General features: G+C 42.2%; 1 protein-coding gene across 2 annotated transcripts in view; it reads right to left on the bottom strand.

Moving 5' to 3' along the window:
- Positions 1-239: 239 nt before the first annotated feature.
- The window catches only part of LOC149502462 (potassium channel subfamily K member 18), a 204,570-nt gene continuing 187,303 nt past the window's right edge, over positions 240-17,506 (bottom strand). For both annotated transcript variants that reach the window (XM_089729034.1, XM_089729033.1), the window contains exons 3-7: positions 11,763-11,951; positions 3,510-3,697; positions 2,808-3,027; positions 1,860-2,085; positions 240-1,285 (exon numbers count right to left, since the gene is read on the bottom strand). In XM_089729034.1, the coding sequence (XP_089585160.1) occupies positions 808-1,285; positions 1,860-2,085; positions 2,808-3,027; positions 3,510-3,697; positions 11,763-11,951 (1,301 nt within the window). In that variant the 3' untranslated portion in view covers positions 240-807. The remainder of the gene's footprint in view (positions 1,286-1,859; positions 2,086-2,807; positions 3,028-3,509; positions 3,698-11,762; positions 11,952-17,506) is intronic.

Here is a 17,506-nt window from a genome sequence, read left to right as displayed (position 1 = left end):
AAAAAATTAATAATAATATAAGTTAATACTCGCACATAATTGTTTCCTTCGATTAATATTTTAGTTCAGGAAAAAGAGTTTTAATGGTTTCATACTTTTCTTTATTCAAATTCTACAAATAAAGAATGGTAAGAGAAGAGACGTGATTGCCTATTCGTAAGGAATATTTCAATTTGATATAAGTAGCCGTTTTCTAAGAAATGTAATAATTATGAGGTCGTACTCCAAAAAAAAAGAGACACATTTCAACACAATTTTATTGTTTCATTACAATTTCAGCCTTGCTTTTATAAATATACAATATTTACATCATAAACTTCATCATAGATTTCGAGTACAAATTCCGTAAAAATTTCCATCAATTTTTGTCTCTTCTCAGTAATGATATGAGAAAACAATTTTCATTTTCAATACAATAATAACAACGACATTACAATGTTACAACGTCAAATTATAAGAAACAAATGGGTTCCAGCTAACTGTAAGATAAATTTCCACATTAGAGCTACAAAATAGGATTTCCATATATTTTTAAATCAAATATCTTGATATATTCTAGTTTTTTTTTAATTTAATAAAATTTTAATCATCTCATAATTATAGTCACATTATAGTTAAAGTAAGGTGGTGATTCCGAGAAAAAGACAAATGCTATAAAAGAATAGGACAAACCAAACTTTGAAAGAATAGATCACAACTTATAGGTACTTCTGAGGTCATGAGACGTGGACCCTACGACTTTTACACTAACGATCATAACATCCTTAAATGATTATCTGTGGAGCTACATTCGCTCTTCTCGTATTGTCATTGACGAGACAAACCTAAAGTGTTAGCTAATTGGGAACATCGAGAAACCACTTCATCCTGAAGTAGGCTAAATGACATCGCAATTAGGATCAATCCGAAAACTAAGTAAGCGCAGCATGCGATCATCTGAATGTATTCACTTTTGGAGTTTTCAGTACTGTGTTTGGCAGTCAGTAAGCTGGTCGGAACGAAATCCCCGAAGCCGATTGTCGCTAGGGCTATGAAGCAGAAGTAGGCGGCGTCTAGGAAACTCCAATTTTCCCATGCGGAAAAGATCGCCGCTCCAACACATATGTAGGCCAATAGGAGAAACAGCACGATACCAGCTGGGATATGGCAATGTTCTACGGTGTTATGCATGTTATGCTGAACACTGACGGTTGTGCTTGTGCTTGGAACGGCACAGCTCTTGCTTTTGTGGTTTTCTTCGCTCCAAATCAAAGGCACTCTCGATGGCGTATCATGGGGACATAGACTGTGAATGAAAGAAAAAGGTTTTTTATACACGCTTTATATTAGCTTCACTTGTATGTTTGTAAATGACTCCTTTAGACGCGATTTTGACCCACTTTAAACGGCCAGATTTCATTCAAACTTTGTAGATTTATCGAGGTACGATAACAATTCAATATTTAAAAAAAAATTGAAAAAAATATTTAAAAAATTGAAATTCAACTAAAAAATGAAAAATAAATAATAGCTTCAAAAAACTAAAAAACACGCTTTATATAAAATTCAACTAAAAAATATAAAATAAATTTTAATAAATTTAAATTGAAAATAGTGTAAAAAATATATTTTATTTAAAAAAAAGCGTGGGGTGCTTTTTAAGATATTATTGAAATAATAATTCTACTCATATCTGTCAGAAAAATATTTATAACTAATAACAGCCCGCGCTTTTTTTAAAATAAAATATATTTTTATACACTATTTTCAATTTAAATTTATTAAAAAATATTTTCTATTTTTTAGTTGAGTTTTAGATAAAAAAAATTAAATTAGAGCAACATATACTAATGCAACAAAAACTACTAAATTATGGTTACCCTTCGTCAGGATCCTCAGAATCATCTAAATCATCTTGACTTCGATTGAGTGCTAATTCCCCACATTCTTCAGCAATGAGTTGTTCAATAGCTGCTCCTCTTGGTCTCTGCATAGTATTTCTGGCTCTACCTCTAACGGGGCTATGGACTGTCGCCAAGCACTTCATACTGATTACTTTTTTTCTGTCGAGCGTTTGTGTTTGTAAGGCGGCTGATCCATGAGGCTCTGTAATAACAAAATCTTTAAAACCATGATTTCTTGGATTATTAGTCGAATTGAAAATCGAAGCAGTTAACATAATGGAGGTATTTGAAATTTTATTTTATTATCTGATCAACATTTTACTTTGATTCTTCTGATTAGCTTCTTGAAAATCACTTAACCGCTAAAATATTAATGAATACTATTATATATTTCGATTGTATGTAGAAATTCGATAAAAGCAATACGCTTATAAAACATTTTTTAAATACATTAGTTTGAGATTCAGTAAGTAAGTCATAGCTTGAAGTATCTTATAGACATAGATAACAGCAACGTCTTTTCGGATATATAAGACAGGCTCCTATCTCGGACTGTTTACCATCACCTATCTAAACCCTAGCACCCGCCTGCAATAGCAGCTCAACATCTGTTTAACTTTGCCTACCTAACCTTCTTCCGATTCTAACTACAAATATTTTAACTTTAATGGTAATTCCTATTAGAGCGTATAGGACCAAATTTCATAAAACTCTATCTATTTGGTAATAAGGTTGAATTTATAGTTGTTTTAGGACTAAAGTCTTCCTTTTGACAAGTGATGCTTTCTATCTAGTAAATAGGGTCAATTTTCTACAAAAGTTCAATGGAGCTATGTTAATATATTATACTACGATAATCGCTTAAGCGGACAGATCACGCTCTTCTACCCATAAAGAATAGTAAAAAGCTATGGTTAGACTCACCATCAACCAAAGCACTCCGCTTCAAACGTCCTAGCGTTGCGGCTCGAGGACTAGCAGGGACTCGCTCAAAAACTTGAGAATATTGTCCTCTGTCTCCAGCTCTGGCTTTCACAGTTCCCGGAGATCTGTGGCTTCGAGGCGGGAATGACGTGTACTGGTTATGCTCCGTCGGCTGTGGTAAGAGTCGTTGTTGTTCGTGTAGTTGAAGATGGGTTTCTATCTGCAGCAAAAAAAGAATATTTTTATTTTATAAACTTCAAATTCTTCTTTTTTTAAATATTATTCAAAGTTTTTTTAATATTCTGTTCTAAATTGTACCCAAAACATTGTATTATGCTCAATAGAATTGTTTGATTGACTTAATTCATCTGTACTAATATTATAAAGCTGAAGAGTTTGTTTGTTTGAACGCGCTAATCTCAGGAACTACTAGACCGATTTGAAAAATTCTTTCAGTATTAGTCAAGTCATTTATTGAGGAAGGGTATAAGCTATACAACATCACGGTAAGACCAATACATGTGGAGCACCAATAAAGAATGTTTCAAAATAGGGGTTTAAATAGCTCCTTAACATTCTATAATTCAAAAATATTTTCACTTCTGACGTAAATGAAGAGGTGGGTAAAATTTAGCGTTATGCCAAAGTAATTATTCCAGGCGGATGGAGTCGTGGGGAAAAGCTAGTTGTTTATATATGTACTTCTCCGTCCTTCTTCCAAGAGCTAGGTACTTTTCTTCTTGTAGCTTTGAGCCACGCTAATCTGGCGTGACGTGCCAGTGAAGCCCCCAATCCCGCTAAACAAGCCAAAGTTAGTGGTACACCAGCTGCTGCATATGCCACCGTGGCTGCTCGACCGGCAGCCGTGCGCGGTGAAACGTTTCCATATCCTAAAAATAAATAATATTTTACATAATAATATAACTAGTCAGGTCATAAGTATTGTCACACAGTAAAAACTTTTCTTTTAGAATGCTGGCCACAAAAAAGTTTATTGAATTCGAATTTCGAATTGTTCATGAAAATAAAAATGTATACTTTTAGAGTTTTACTCATTTTTAAATATGGAGTGGACGCTTAAAGAAGACTGTGTTGCAGTTATTGCGTTGCATCGTTGCGGTTACGCGCCAATTCAAATTTTTAACATACTGAAAAATTTTAATATAACCAAAAGATTCGTTTATCGTACCATCAAACGACACAATGAAGACTCTATTGTAGATGACAGGTCAAGAAGTGCTCGTCTTCGGTCTGTTAGGACTCCAGCAGTGATAAAAGCTGTGAAGGCGCGAATTCAAAGAAATCCCAAACGTAAGCAGAAACTGTTGGTCCTTCAGATGGGGTTAAGCAGAACCACGGTGAAAAGGGTGTTAAATGAAGACTTAGGGCTTCGGGCATATCGAAGAAAAACAGGACATCGTTTGAATGCTCGTCTAATGGACCTGAGACTGAAGAGATGCCGCGCTTTGTTGAAGCGGTACGCGGGAAAAAAATATCGGGAAATTCTTTTTTCGGATGAAAAAATTTTTATCGTAGAAAAGAGCTACAACAAACAAAATGATAAAGTGTACGCACACAGTAGTGAAGAAGCGAGCAACCGTATTTCGCGTGTCCAACGAGGTCATTTTCCATCCTCGCTCATGGTATGGTTGGGAGTTTCTTATTGGGGCTTAACAGAGGTACATTTTTGTGAGAAAGGTGTAAAAACGAATGCAGTTGTGTATCAAAATACAGTCCTGACGAACCTTGTGGAATCTGTTTCTCATACCATGTTCAATAACAGGCACTGGGTATTCCAACAAGATTCGGCGCCAGCTCATAGAGCGAAGAGCACACAAGACTGGCTGGCGGCGCGTGAAATCGACTTCATCCGGCACGAAGACTGGCCCTCCTCCAGTCCAGATTTGAATCCGTTAGATTACAAGATATGGCAACACTTGGAGAAAAAGGCGTGCTCAAAGCCTCGTCCCAATTTGGAGTCACTCAAGACATCCTTGATTAAGGCAGCCGCCGATATTGACATGGACCTCGTTCGTGCTGCGATAGACGACTGGCCGCGCAGATTGAAGGCCTGTATTCAAAATCACGGAGGTCATTTTGAATAAACTTTAGTGTCATAAGAATCTATGTTTTGTTAAGTTCATTTATATATGATGTATATGAAGTATATGAATGAGGTATATGAATGGTTACATAATGAATAAACTTTTTTCAATTATTTTACATTAAACATGTGACAGAATTTATGACCTGACTAGGTATATTAATAATATATGTAGAATAGGGTTCACAGGGCATAAAATAAAACTTCCACTATTCAAAAATCTTCTGTTATAGTAATAATATAGTTCACACTTTTATTACGTCTTGCTCATTTTTCAACTCTCTTCGCCATCTTCCTTTTCTCTGACATTCTCTTCTCCTTTTGTTTCCGTTTTCTCTCACTCAAATCTTAACGCTCCGTTCCACACTATTTTCATACGTTCCGTTCTTACCAATCCTGCATTTTATATATAACGGCGAATATTATAATATATAATATAATAATATATGTATATATATATCCAACTTAAAAATTGTTTTAAATGTCATTTTTAGACGTGTCATAGTGCTCTGTAAGCAACTCGAGATCTTTTTTTTTTTTTTTTTCCCTACCTATCCTGATAGCCTTGAGAGGCTATTTCAGCTTCACCCTAACGTTAGTAGGTGAGCTCGCGGGGCTCAACCGGAGAGTTGCTAACACTGGCCCTAGCAAGAGCAGTGCTTCGCAGAATCTACCACCGGATCGGAAACGCGACCCACTGAGAAGATCCGGCGAGAAACTCAGTGGGCTGTGTCTATGGGTTAGTTCGCTCGTCGAGCCCTTCGTCGCAAGCGACGGGTTCGACTAGGACGGCGACCGGTGCTTGTGGTGCCTAAAAGCACCGTTAATGGATCAGGAGGATCCGTAATGACGTGCTTTGGGCGACGTCGACGGTTTACCATTCGGTCTACTGGGTCGGGTATGTCATTTCCAGCGGCTACGATGAGAGGGTTCTCATGTCGTGCCGCCTTCTCGAAATGGCGCAGCGATGCCGACTGTAGATACTTACTAAAAGAGTCGAGCTCCAGGTCGTCGTGGAGATCCACATTCCTAAGGAACCAAGGCGCTCCGACGGCTATCCTGCAGAATCGTGATTGAATAACCTGAAGGGATTTCAAGTGGGTGCGGGCTGCGTGAGCGAACACTACGCTTGCATACGTCATGACGGGGCGTATACAAGTTTTGTAGAGAGTTACCTTATTACGGAGGGACAGTTTGCTTCGACTACAAAGCATTGGATAGAGTCGTCCTAGAATAAACGCGGCGCGGTCGCGTACCGTTTTTATATGGGGACGGAATGTCATCCCTCTGTCGAGGGTGACGCCTAGATATTTGACCTTCGAGACCCACGGTATGGGCTGGCCAAAGAGAGTGATGGGACTAACGGCGGAGGTGTTTGCGCGCCTACTACGGAGTGGGATGCTCGAAGTGATGTTCGGAGGGCGACCCCTTTTGAAGAGCACCGCTGCGCTTTTCGTGGGGTTGATGTCTATTCGCCACTTCCGGAACCACTGTCCCATGGTGGCTACTGCGATTTGGAGTCGCCGATGAAGCAGCGACATCTTCCTACACGAGTAGTAGATAGCCGTGTCATCGGCGAAGAGCGCTAGATGGGTCTCCGGAGACCGGGGTATATCATTGATATACAAACTAAATAATAACGGGGAGAGCGCGGAGCCTTGCGGGACTCCGGCGGTCAGTTGACGGGGACGAGAACGAGTTCCCTCTACTCGATATCGAAACGAACGGTTCGACAAGAAGTCTCGTATGATGAGCACGAGTCTGTCTGGCACTCCCATGTTGTACAGTTTATAAATTAAACCGTTGTGCCAGACTTTGTCGAACGCCTTCGCGATGTCGAAGAAGAGGGCGCCGGTCGGGATTTATTTACGCCTATTTAGTCCTATCAGAATGTGCTCCGTGAGGCGGTGCACTTGTTGTACGCACGAGTGTTTAGAGCGGAATCCGAACTGTTCGTCTATGAGAATTTTGTTCGCGGTAACAAAATCCCAGAGGCGTTTCCTAAGGAGCCGTTCGTAAATTTTTCCTATCGTCGAGAGGAGACTAATCGGACGGTAACTAGAAGTTTCGTTTGTCGGTTTGCCCGGCTTATGTATACCGATAACGTCCGCTTCTTTCCACACCGCGGGAAAGATGCAGTGCGTCATAGCGGCATTTAAAATTGTAGCCAACATTGCTATCAGTTGGACTGGCAAGAGTTTTAGCGCGCGGTTGTGGATGCCGTCGGAGCCGGGTGCCTTCCTAGGTTGGAGGTTGTGGATCGCGTCTCTAACTTCGTCAGTGGTAATGGGGGGTAACGCGTCCGAGGGCGGTAGGGAAGCTCTGCGCTCGACCTCCCTGTTGACTAACTTGGTGTGTTCGGGGTCCGCGTATTGAGTGCTGGTGGTGCACTGCTCTTGCAGTGCATCGGCCAGCAGCTCAGCCTTGTCATCGTCATCGAATGCCGGTGGTTGGCCTGAAGGGCGTATGAGGGGAGGCATAGTAGCGGTAGTTTCGGATTTGAGAGTCCTAGCTAGTCGCCAGTATGCTTGGTGGGAGGGCGCGAGTTGTTCTAAATAACTATGCCAATTATCGTTACGCGCGTCGCTTAAGCGGGAGTGGACTTCGCGTTGTAGACGACGCATCTGAATCCGGTTTGAATGCGTGGGAAGACGATCGTAGGCCCGGATTGCCGCGTTCCTAACTCTTAAGAGATTCCTAAGATCGGGGGACAGTCTGATGCGGTGGAAGCTGTCCTCCACATCGACTTCTTTTGAAGATCTAATGATCGCGGAAGAGATGTGATCGGTAATGATGTTTATGGATTCGACGGTGTCCTCGGGGGATGGATTCGAATCCGGGCCGTAAGGGAGGATTGGCGGAGCGGCGTCGGCTAGGCACGTGCCCAGCTTATTCCAATCCACCATGGTCCTCGCAACAGTGACTGGGTTGTGAGGGCGACCGAGCTGCATAACGACAGGTCGGTGGTCTGAGTCGAGCTCTGATATTGCTTCGATGGAACGCAAGCGCAGAGTTACGTTCCTAAGCAATGCCAGGTCTATAGTGCTCGGACGGAGCGCGATGTTATACGGATAACATGTTGGAGTTGGGGGACCGACTATTTCAAAGGTGAGGTCGTCTATAAACGCGTCGAGACGCCTACAGTTGACGTTTGTACGATGGCAGTTCCACCTAGTGTGGTGGCAATTTAAATCGCCTGCCAGGATGACGGAGTCTCCCATGCCGAACAGTGACTCGATGTCACTGCTCAGGAGGGGCTTGTCCGGGGGGAGATAAACGGATGCGATGACGATCGGCTGGTGTCCCGTCAGCGAGATATGGCACACTGACGCCTCGATATGTAAGAGCGAGGGAGTATCGAGAGGGACAACGTGCAGGGCCCGTCTTTAGTAAATGGCAGTCCCGCCTTTCGAGGCGGTGAGTCTGTCATTCCTAACCATGACGTAGTTCGCGACTTTCGGGTCGCGACGCGAGGGCTTCAGACAGGTCTCCTGCACTAACAAGATATCTATAAGATTGTCGCGGAGGAATTCGAAAATTTGATCGCGTTGCCGCGCGAGTCCGTTAGCATTGTAGAATGCTAACGTAAGGGAATACGGTTTTTCTCTACCTTTTTGCGCCATTGATTACCGGTAAAGATTTTATAACGTACGCGACACGGACTCGTAAACGTCCATGTGATCGAAAGCGGCCGCGAGCCGCTGTTCGGGGGTTACCGACCTACGGATAGCGTCAGCGAACGATCGCAGACGGTCAAAGTTCACCGCGGTGACGAAGTCGCGCACGAGCGCGAAGTCGTTGGCGGCAGAGGGTTGCGGGGGACGGAACGCGGGCGCGGGGCGAGGTGCGAGCAGGGGCTGGGGCGCGGGGCGTGTCACGAGCGGGGGCGGGGGTGCGGTTTCCGTTCCCGCCTTCGTATACGGCAGCGGTTTTTTCCACGCCGAGACCGTGGGAACTGCAGCCGGCATGAAGGCGGGTTTCGGCACTGAAGGCGCCGAAGTCTTTGGGCCGACGGTTCGCGGAGCTGGGTGGGTTGGACGTTTTCGCGGAGCCCTAGGACATCCACGGTAGTTCGCGGGGTGCCCTTGCTTAAGGCATAGGACACAACTTGGGGGTTCGGTCGCGGTTTCCCTAACTCGCGAGCAATCTAACGTAGCGTGATCGCCGAGGCACTTCACGCAGCGGGGACGCGCGTGGCAATTACGCGCCGAGTGGCCATAGAGTTGGCACCTGTAGCACTGCCCGGGAGTGCCACGTTTATGGGGGGCTTCGATGGAGACCCCGGATAGGCCGCAAACTGTCGAGAGGCATGAGATTTTCTTTTTTGCCTCCGGGGTTGGCTCCAACGCGACGAGAATCATATTATAGGGCTGCTTGCCCCACCCACTGTGCATCCGATGCACACTAACTATAGGGAGTGACTGAGCGATCAGATCCTCCTTAACATAGTCTATGTCTAGTTCTTTCGGTACTCCGCGTATTACTACGCGGAGCTCGCGGTCCTCCTGAAGAGCATAGGTGTGGAAACCTATGTTCTCCTTTCGGAGGTATGCTGAGAGGGCCCTATGGTCGCCCGGCGTTGCGACCTTGATCTGAATCCCATGCGCGACGTTACGCGCATGGGTGTAGTTAATTTTATTTGCCTGAAGGGCCTGGGACACTCGATTCCACGCTGTCTTCTCTTGAAGTATCAGCGGGGGCGGGGCAGCTATTTTAGGAGCGGGCGCGGGCTTGGGACGCGGCGGCGGGGTTACGCGGCGAGCGGAGTCCGACTCCGGTGTCACGACTACCTGCGGGCGGGAGGCGGTCGCGGATTTTGTCTGCTTCGTCGTGGAGCTCCGGGACTCCACGGCGCGAGAACGCTTTTTACCGCGCGTTACGGTTTGGAACCCATCCGAGGTTCCAGGCTGAGGGCTTGACGCGGATTCAAAGTCCATCTCCGATTCCGTATCGGAGCCTGAACTTGAAACTACGGAGGTCGCGACGGACGATACAAGCGATGACGCAAACGACGCGGGCGCGGGGGTGGGGGTTGCGCTAGGCGCTTCGTGAGTCGCATCGTCGGAACGAGCGCTCGAACTTAACCCGGCGGCGGGGGGCGCGCGGCGTGCCTCCGAGGCACGGTTGAAATACGCGGCGACGGACGCGGGGGGGGAGGGATTGCCACGGGAGGCCCTATAAGCTAGGTACTCGGCCCTAATTGACGGGTACCTATCCCGGAGGAACCCGACAATATCCCTAGCACTATCTTCTTCCATTCTTCGGTCTTCTTGCCCGGGGGGGCGGCCCCGGGACTTTTGTTGAACTCGCCGAAAGGCGAGGCCCCGGATAGGATTTGTAACCCCCCTGTGCTGCAGGACAGCAAGGAGCAGGGGGGGGGAATGCCTATGCCGTGAAAACGGCAATCGGCGGGGAAAAGGAAAGGAACCCGCTCGGGCTGTATAGTGCTACAGCAGGCAGAATCGCGAGCGGGGGTCTAGTCTTGAAAAAGACTGTTGTTTTGGGAAGGATTAGGAAATCGCTAGCCTGTGAGTGCCACAGGAAGCCTGATCGTAGCGATTGGTTTTGCCTTGAAAAAGACAGTTGGTAAAGGGTGGGTTCGCGGTTACAACACTTTAGCGCACAAAAATGGACTCCGATACGTAGATCGCAAGCAACCAACGGATCGGAACGTCCGCACTACCGAATTGTAAGCACGATGTATTCACGGTCACTACACTGTCGAGCACAACTGTGAGTTCAGAGACGCAGCTCGCAAGCGGGCCACGGATCGGAAAGCACGTCCGCGCACGACCGAGTCGTGAGCGAGAATGCTCGAGATCTCACTCACGATGATCCTTTCATAACCAGATCGTACGTAGCAAAAGAATCTCTGGAAGCGAACTGTAGGTAGATGAGCGTAGTATTTTTTTAAGCGAACTGTAGGTAGATAGATGAGCGTAGTATTTTTTTTAAGTAATACGGATGGAGTCTGGTCCGAAGTCAAAAGGTGCGGTGGTTGGCCGGGTCACCTCTAACAATATGTCAGTTTACTCCCCATGGAATAAACCCGACAGCTTGAAACGATTCGTGAGAACGGGATTATGTATCGACAAATCGAACCCCCTATCTGTTTAGTGCGTATACCCAATGTTGTTATCCGCATAATAATGCATCGTGTCATTAATATGCAAGATGAAAAATGTAATAAGGCGCATCAAATCGTGTGGAACGCGAGTGTTAATGGTTCTGGGGGTCGGATCTTCAACGACAACTTTGTAGATCAGTCTATAAAAAGCATGACGATGCGCGCAAGCCTCTGCAAAAAGACCCTAGGGGCTTCCGTGAGCTGATAATTTCGAGAAAAGTTCTTTACGGCAAAATTTATCTATTGTCTTGGAGTATAGATGATCACAGCGAAGGCCTCACCCTTGTTCTCTAGGGCATCAGCTGGGGTGACACAAGAAGGTCGCCATCTGAAAGTCTGTACGACTGCTCAGCTGGCGATCTTCAATGTCCCTAGAAGCTAATTTTTTTTATTGCTGGATTGGGTGAACGAGCTCACAGCCCACCTGGTGTTAAGTGGTTACTAGAGCCCATAAACATCTACAACGTAAATGCGCCACCCACCATGAGATGTAAGTTCTAAGGTCTCAAGTATAGTTACAACGACATTCTCACCATTCAAACCGAACTTACTGCTTCATAGCAAAAACAGGCGAGGTGGTGTAACCTACCCATATCAATGACCCGTTCCATAATCAGATACTTTTCTCAAATTATTGTTAACAATTAATATTTGTGCTAGCAGAATAGTACGAGTACCACTTAAACTACACAAGATTAACACGCGTTGTTATATAGAAACCTACCTATAGTGGTTATGAGAGTGACGCAATATATCAGAGCTCCAGAGAAGCTCCATTTGCTTTCCATCATCAGCTCCGGCACTTGTGAGTCGGGGGACTGCCTCGCTGCAGCCACAATAGAGGACTCGAACTTACGGAGTTGCTCGTGGACCAGCCGTGTCCAGTTACGTTCGTATAAGACATTCAATCGTTCTGAAACAAAAATAATTTAATAATTAACTTCATCATCATCACCATCATCATCTCAACCTGTCTACTGTCCACTGCTGAACATAGGCCTCTCCAACCGATGTCCAGTGCGGCCGGTCCGTTGCCACCAGCATCCAACATGACCCAGCGATTTTCACCAGGTCGTCGATCCATCTGGTAGGTGGTCGTCCCACACTGCACTTGCCAGTACGTGGTCTCCACTCGAGGATCTTTCTGCCCCATCGGCCGTCCTTAATTAACTTCAATAGGTAATGTTGGCTACTTGTGATTATCTGAATTTGATCTTTGGGTCGATATGAACTAAATTTATTTTACAACCAACAAGGAAAAAGGATAAATCCTTTGAGTTAAAATTCTGAAAAATAAAAATAAAAAGACGATAGCAGAGTGACAGAGATTTAGTACTTAATTGATTTGAAATATTCTCCATAAAATTATTTTATATAATTCAAAATAAGATCAACGTTGCGTTTTCATGGGTTTATAAATATTTAAAACTGTAACGGGTATGTAATCTGATTTTACTTATTATAAGTATGCAAACTTTGAAACTGTATACGAAGTGGTGTAAGAAATTTCATACATAATTAAATTTTGGTCGGAAGGTAAACTTTTGTTTCGCATAATGATTGTTAATTTTAATATAAACCCGAAAAACACGTTCACTTTTTTAACGGTATTTATTTAGATATAAAAATTTAATTTAAATAGAACATTATACGAAAAACATTTTTTATTATTATAATATGTACTGGAAGATATGTTGATGTTCAAAATTGTCGAATTTTACGGATAAACAAAATTACTTTATATCATAATCGAAATCTGAAAGGTGAATAGAATAATAATTCTTTTTGCCGTGACTTGTGAAAGTTTGGAAATAATCTCAGAATTAAGGGACAAGAACCACAAGACCCAGCGGCTATCGAATACTTAAAAATCTTATTTAACCCTAGCAAAGGTATTAACAAAATCTTGTTACAACTGAAAACGGCTATCAAGAATCCCAAGTATCCAGCAAGATATCCCAAGAGGCCATTATAATTTCGATGAGCCGACACTCGAATTAACGAGGGCCGCAATCAACCCTCTGTTTAGTTTAATCAAAAGTAAAAGAGCTATTTAACTTTTCAGAGCATTTCTCGAGACGGAATTTGGTGTAAGATCTTCTTCGTGATCAGTTTCAATCTTAAACGTTCTTTTAGCTGCTGTTCCTTTAAGCCCAAATTAGCTTATTCAACCAGTTCAATGGATTTTAAAGAAAACGACAACAAAAAATATAAATATGTAACTTAAAATAATTTTTGGTTAAAATCGGGGAAAATTATCAACCATTAATTTTAATATTTTTTTGGAAATAGCCCCAAAATCTTTCAAAAGACACAAGAGTAACTGATGTTTTTAAGCTGTAGAGTAGGGGATAGTTTTACAACTATTACTACCACTCCAGTGGCGTAGCAACTAGAATTACGTTTCAGCTTCTGAGACCAATAACGCTACTAGCCACGTTTGCAAGTCCAGTATATTAGAATAGTGTTAGCTAGTCAGCTAGGAAACTTAAAAAATCGTTACAAGTATCGCCTAAAAAGGAGAGTCTTGGCATTAAAAATATGTATAAGAACTAGCGGACCCGACAGACGTTATCCTGCATACACAAAATAAATTAATGAAGGCATACACAAAAATTCATTCAAGTCGATCCAGCCGTCTAGTTGTAGTATAGATAAATAACCGAAATACCGACTGCAGCGCCATCTGCCGGGCTGATTTGTGGGTCTAAGCAATCTAGGGCGCCACCCAAACACATACAAAAAAATCATTTAAATCGGTCCAGCCGTTTAGGAGAAGTTCAGTGACACACACAGTACAGTAAATTTATATACATAATGATATATATTTTTAATGTCGACCACTATAAAGTCGCACGAGCTGTCTCTTTAGTCCTTGCGTGAGCAGTCGAAATCGATAATCATATTAAACACTGGCAGGAGATTATGGTATCTATGCCAAATTTCGTAAATGACAATATTGTAGACGAGAAATGTATTATTTCCTGAAAATTGAATACTATGTCCTAAATGTATAATGTAATTACTTATTCTCATTCGTCACACATTTGGTCCCACCGGATCTGATACATTTCCATGAATATTCTACTTGGCATCATTTCTACAATAAAAACTATCCCAATAAATTCGTTACGATTGGTGTTTTGCAAACTTTCACAAAAGTCGGTTTTCTTTCAAAGGCATTTGCTAGTATCATTCGTTTTATCTTTGATATTATAAAATGCAAATATAACTATAGCAAACATATCTTCTTATTTAACTTCCTAAATAGTCTTATCAAATAGCTTGTACTGCCTCGATTATTATTCGTGAAAGTTAGTGCGATTTAACTCTACTTTTAACAATGAAATTAATACGCTTAAATAATATGCTATCCTGCTATACAGTTTCTCGCCGGATCTTCTCAGTGGGTCGCGTTTCCGATCCGGTGGTAGATTCTGCGAAGCACTGCTCTTGCTAGGGTCAGTGTTAGCAGCACTCCGATTTGAGCCCCGTGAGCTCACCTACACGTTAGGGCGAAGCTGAAATAGCCTCTCAAGGCTATCAGCATAGATAGGAAAGAAAAAAATACAGTTATGATACAATTTTTACACGAGAATCAAATTCAAAGTTTTATGCATAGGTTGTGTAGAGCTAAATTGCGCCCATTTTCCCTATCGCTATCTCATATTAACCAAACATAAAAGTTATTATTAAGGGTTCCACTATATCTATATTATCTTAACAGTAGGATATTCAAATTTGCTATACGTGATCGCTCGTTTGAACGGTTAATTAAAATTCCAGCTGATTAATTTGTAAAGCTATGCTGAGCTTCGATGTTCCTCACTTAATTGATTTATCAGCAAGGTTCAATGCTTATAACACAGTTTTGTAAATCCTATTTCGAAATAGGGTACATAAACAAACTTTAATATAATTCAATTTTGTTACATCAATGTTACAATTCATCTATTTTGTTACATATTACAATCGCATTAATTAATGTCTTTGCTGATTGTATATTATCCAGTTTTTCATTCGATTTATAATTTTATATATATAACAGACTATTGAAAGCAAATTGTATAATAATATGTATTGTGTATTGTATACTGGTGGTAGGTAGGCGTGAGTCCGCGCGAGTAGGTACCATCATCCTGCCTATTTCTGCCGTGAAGCAGTAATGCGTTTCGGTTTGAAAGGTGGGGCAGCCGTTGATCCAGCAATCTATGGGCACAAAGTCTGTGTTGTTTATATAAAGACATTTTTATTTATTTATTGCTTAGATGGGTGGACGAGCTCACAGCCCAACTGGTGTTAGGTGGTTACCGTAGCCCATAGACATCTACAACGTAAATGCGCCACCCACCTTGAGATATAAGTTCTAAGGTCTCAAGTATAGTTACAACGCGTTCTTTGTGCCTATAGATTGCCGGATCTTGTCGGTGGGTTGCGATTCTGATCCGGTCTTAGATTAGCTACGCACTGGTTTTCCTAGAGCAGACGATAGCCAATTATTTTAGGTTTAACTCTCGCCCGCAAGTCACGGTGAAGCCAGAATAGCCCATTGAGGCTACTTGTAGATAGGTAGGCTAAATATAACATTGTGTAGATGAGGTTAATATAGTAAACATAATATACACATATAATAAGTAAAAACATATAATAAGTAAAGTAATATATTTTATATACAAGGACTAATAAAAAAAATCGGTTGTCTGTAAAGTCGGCTTACTGACGATAGTTGAACGTGACAACGTCATAAGAAAATACTGATGGAATGGTCTCATTTTTCAAAAGAAAAATTTAATTTTATTTGTTTGATAGATTTGATATTTTGTATGGATATAGAGAAGGAGGTAAATGGAAATCAATATTGAATAGATCAAGTTACATTTATTTGTACGCATAAATACAATTATGTCATTTTTTTTACAATCTACATAGTTTTTTTGCAAGTATGAATGTGCTTTGAATTGTACTCGTATTATTGTATAGCAGCTGTCCGCGCGGATGCATCGCCTCAGAGCGAGGTAACGCCGCATGAGTCATGTTTTTTCGTGCGTGCAGCCGCTCCATCGAATTATAAGACGTTGTCACGTCAAAAGTAAGCGAGATTTTTCCAGGGTAAAATACATACTTCCATAAAGTATTAGATAAGGATGTTACCTTTGATGATAGCTGGATCATAACTATGCATCAAATATTTGAAATTTAATTTTCAAATCGTCAGCAGAGAAAGAAATTCAATTCGACAATCTTCTTTGCTATTCCACTACAAAAATAGGTCGGCCCGAGATCGTACACAGCGCTATCTCGATCTGTACGGGATTTTCATTCAGTTATCAGAATTGAGTTCGTGATCTCGCATCGCGTGTCACGTTACCTTATTAAGTAAGGTACACACGAGCGCAATTCAAGCTCGGGTGTCCTGATAAAATTGACGTTCTAAATTTAAAATCGAAGTTATAATGGAATGTACATAAGGAGCCGATATGACGCGACGCTTAGGAAAGGTTAAGTGGGTTTGAAAATTTATAAGGCCCTAAAATATATGTTTATGAAGAAAACAGAAACCGATGCCTTTTGTGGATTTTTATACAATAGAAGCATTTATCTTAAAGTTAATGTCAGGCGTGCCGATCGTATAACTCATGCCAAATCCTTATGTAGCAAGATGAGAGGAAATGCTACATCAAACCTATGAAATGTGAGATAAGGGCAAGAAGAAGAAAATGAAGTACCTATTGCCTAAAATTCCCTTTTTTGTTAATATTTATAGCAAATTAGGCTGAGCGTGCTATAGGCGTTACAAGCCATTCGACCAGAGTTTTTGATACCCCGTAGCATCGTACTGCTGTTTCTCTGGCGTAACAATATCTTTCAATTATTATAGTAAGTTATTATAGTAAGGCAAAGGGGAGTGCTCTGAGGAATTGTTCGAGATGATACCGGCATCTCGTTTTTACCATCGCACCGCCCGCCACCGGAGTAGAGTTCATCCATACTACCTGGAGCCACTGCGGTCATCCACAGTGCGTTTCCAGAGGTCTTTTTTGCCACGTACCATCCGGCTATGGAATGAGCTCCCCTCCACGGTGTTTCCCGAGCGCTATGACATGTCCTTCTTCAAACGAGGCTTGTGGAGAGTATTAAGCGGTAGGTAGCGGCTTGGCTCTGCCCCTGGCATTGCTGAAGTCCATGGGCGACGGTAACCACTCACCATCAGGTGGGCCGTATGTTCGTCTGCCTACAAGGGCAATAAAAAAAAAAAAAAATTTTCAACCCGTTGTAATACTCATTTATTTAGTTGTTCGTAAATATTCGAATAACATTACGAGTCAAGAAAACTGGTAACATTTTCTAGAGAAAAGACAAATTCACAAAACAGGACAAAAAAAATGTCTGACAAAGATAGATCCGACTTGCTTTTTTATGAGAACAACGCAGTTCGGTAGTGGTAGTAAAAATATTTATTTCGAAAAA

This window comes from Bombyx mandarina, chromosome 08 (assembly GCF_030267445.1).
Source record: "Bombyx mandarina strain Sakado chromosome 08, ASM3026744v2".
NCBI classification, from domain to species: domain Eukaryota; kingdom Metazoa; phylum Arthropoda; class Insecta; order Lepidoptera; family Bombycidae; genus Bombyx; species Bombyx mandarina.
The sequence above is the reverse complement of the archived record's forward strand: the minus strand, read 5'-3'. Positions and strand labels throughout refer to the sequence as shown.